At 38.4% G+C, this 2,587-nt stretch overlaps 1 protein-coding gene across 1 annotated transcript in view; it reads right to left on the reverse strand.

Annotated features, from left to right (window-relative positions):
- Positions 1-499: 499 nt before the first annotated feature.
- Positions 500-2,587, reverse strand: part of MEP1B (meprin A subunit beta) — a 29,024-nt gene continuing 26,936 nt past the window's right edge. Inside the window, 2 exon segments of the mRNA XM_029085677.1 lie at positions 500-517; positions 1,466-1,670. Of these exon segments, the coding sequence (XP_028941510.1) occupies positions 500-517; positions 1,466-1,670 (223 nt within the window).

A 2,587-nucleotide genomic window follows, 5' to 3' on the forward strand; every position in this document is an offset into this window, starting at 1 on the left:
TACTTGTTATTTCCTTTCTAGTAAGTAGATCACAACCAAATAACTCAATGAACCACGTGCTCCCACACTACACATACCCTCACACTACTGACTGACAGCTGTTGGAGGACTCAGAACTGCTGGGTACCCTATGATTACAGGGTCCAGCTCCCCTTTTATTATTGACATCTGTATCATGATAAGATATCAAATCTAGACTTCACTGTGTTGACTGAAAGTCGGGATATGGTTTTACATGTTTTCTTCATGTTCAGGCAGACTTGAACAACAGGGCAGGCACGTCACACAATGCATTTCCATCTTTCTCCATTGCATGGCGATACACAACACTGTCAGACACTTTACTGACTTTAGCACAGTATTTTATCCAGATGATTAATAATTTTCCAGACTTTACAAACCTTTATCATGATGGTTGAGATAAAATAAAGAATGATGATGTACTTATGGTTTTCCACCAATGTTAATCTTCTGTCTTTGTTTTTTGTTTGCATTATCTTCAGAAGGATGTTTTACTCTAAACAGAAAAAACAAACACACACATATCTCAAAAGCATGGAGGGAAGGGAAATATGTGTATAATATAAGAGCATTACTTATAAAGAAACCAAAATAATTTACTGGAAGGTCATAAAGTAATAGTGTCTAGTATCTGGCATTGCACAGACATACTGTACCTCAACAGGACAATAAAGAATATTAGGAGGAAATTAAAAATGGAAGTCTGCTCTCTGGAAGGCCACTCCTCTTCAGTATGCTTACAAAATTTCTCCTGTGCCTTGTGAGTCCCTCTCAGCTATGTCATTCTTGCTATTTCCAAGCCTAAGCCTCTGTTTAAACTGAGTCTGGATGCCTGGAACTTTTTGAAACTTCCTATCAAAACTTGCCAAAAAATCTCTGCTATTCTTTACATGGCCTTTCTGATCCAGTCATTCAGATAATCTTAACCTGCTGTCTTCTTTTAATTCTCCTTAAGTCATGATTTCCATAGCCACTTTGTTCCTTGCATAAAAACCAGCAACTGAATAGGGAAACTGATTTTTATATCTGCTTTTTGTTTTGGCATTTTGAGTTGGGTTTTTTAGCACCATATCCAGATGTTTTAAGGGGAGCTCTTTAATAGAAAATGCAGTAATAGATGAAATACAAGCCCACTAAACAGAAAACACAGTTTAGTTACAAACTGAAAATGAGCCCCTTTGTTCACATTCTCCCACTCAACGTAGGCTGCCATCAGTGGTGGTGGTGAAGAACAGGTTTTGAATTAAGTGGCTTTTTGGTGTTTATAAATTAGTAGCACTTAACGGAGATCTTTAATTCCTAAGCTGAAATCTTCAGACTTCAAAAATGTGACACCTTCCAATTTACTTCTTACTGAATTTGATTGTTTATTTTTAGTAAACATTTATGTGTGTGTGTGTGTGTGTGTGTGTATATATATATTTGTTGAAAGAGGCGTATGTACTACTTCTTCTAGGGGAAAGCTCTCCCTATTTTCCTTTCCATGGCTGTATTTCTTTTTAAGGCACACTGCAGTTGTGATAGTGACAATAAGCATTACAACAAATACAGATATGGTTGAAGAAACAGCTATTATAGTATTTTCTTGAGTTGACCCTTTCCTTTCACACTTTTCTCCCATGTACCACCAGTTGTCACCTGCTGGACATCTAGAAAGTAAAAGAACAAACGTGTGCTATCACCTAAAGATTAAAAGCATGAAAAAGGCTACTTAAGAAAAACATCATTGCTGATGCACTGTTTCTATATCCCAAAGCATAATGAAGTTATCTTAAATGGACTTCTATTTTAAAGTTGTCTTGAGTGGCCCATTGTCCTCACACATCTGGATGTGCTTCTTTTAGCTTCCCACTGTTTTAGAGGTCACATTTTCAGAGAAAGCCTTTTCCAGAAAACCCAAGCATCATTCTGAGCCTTTTGACTGCTTAACACTTGGCCACAGCTGATCTACAGAGCTGCTGCTACAGAACGCTCATCTTTTGCCACCAGTAGAGATACCCTCTGGATCACTCAGTTCACTTACCTGCTTCCTTTTTCTTGAAGTGTACGGCACTTCTGTTGATAGAAAACTCACTTCCTGCTCCACAAAACTGGTACCTGTCACTAGGGCCAATGTAATGTAATATTTGCTTCCACTATTACTAATTAGCCTCATATCCTGATGCAGTTCTGCCTTTTGTCATGGCTCAGCTTTTACACAAAGCCCCTCCATCTTCTTCACTCGTCAATTTAAAAAGCCTTTCTAGGAAGGAGTTGAATGAGTTCCTAGGACAACTGGTCCAGAAGCTTTACACTGCTATTTTTATCCAATCAAGCCACATTTACCACCTTCCAGGAAACTGCATCCTCCTGACTCCTCACACATTCTTTAGCTTTTTAAATTATTATTATTTCTCATCTCATCTTAAGTAGCAGTTTAAACCTGTGAGATAAATGGTGTGGAGACCACAAGCCAGACTCTCAAGGCACCTCTGACCAGATAGCAGCTGAACCAAAACTTAGGTGCAGGAATTCTCCAGTTTGAGGACAGACCTAGCCAAAGGTGTTTCCACCACATTCCTCTTTC

Source organism: Antrostomus carolinensis, unplaced genomic scaffold (genome assembly GCF_000700745.2).
Source record: "Antrostomus carolinensis isolate BGI_N321 unplaced genomic scaffold, ASM70074v2 scaffold21716, whole genome shotgun sequence".
In the NCBI taxonomy this organism is placed as follows: domain Eukaryota; kingdom Metazoa; phylum Chordata; class Aves; order Caprimulgiformes; family Caprimulgidae; genus Antrostomus; species Antrostomus carolinensis.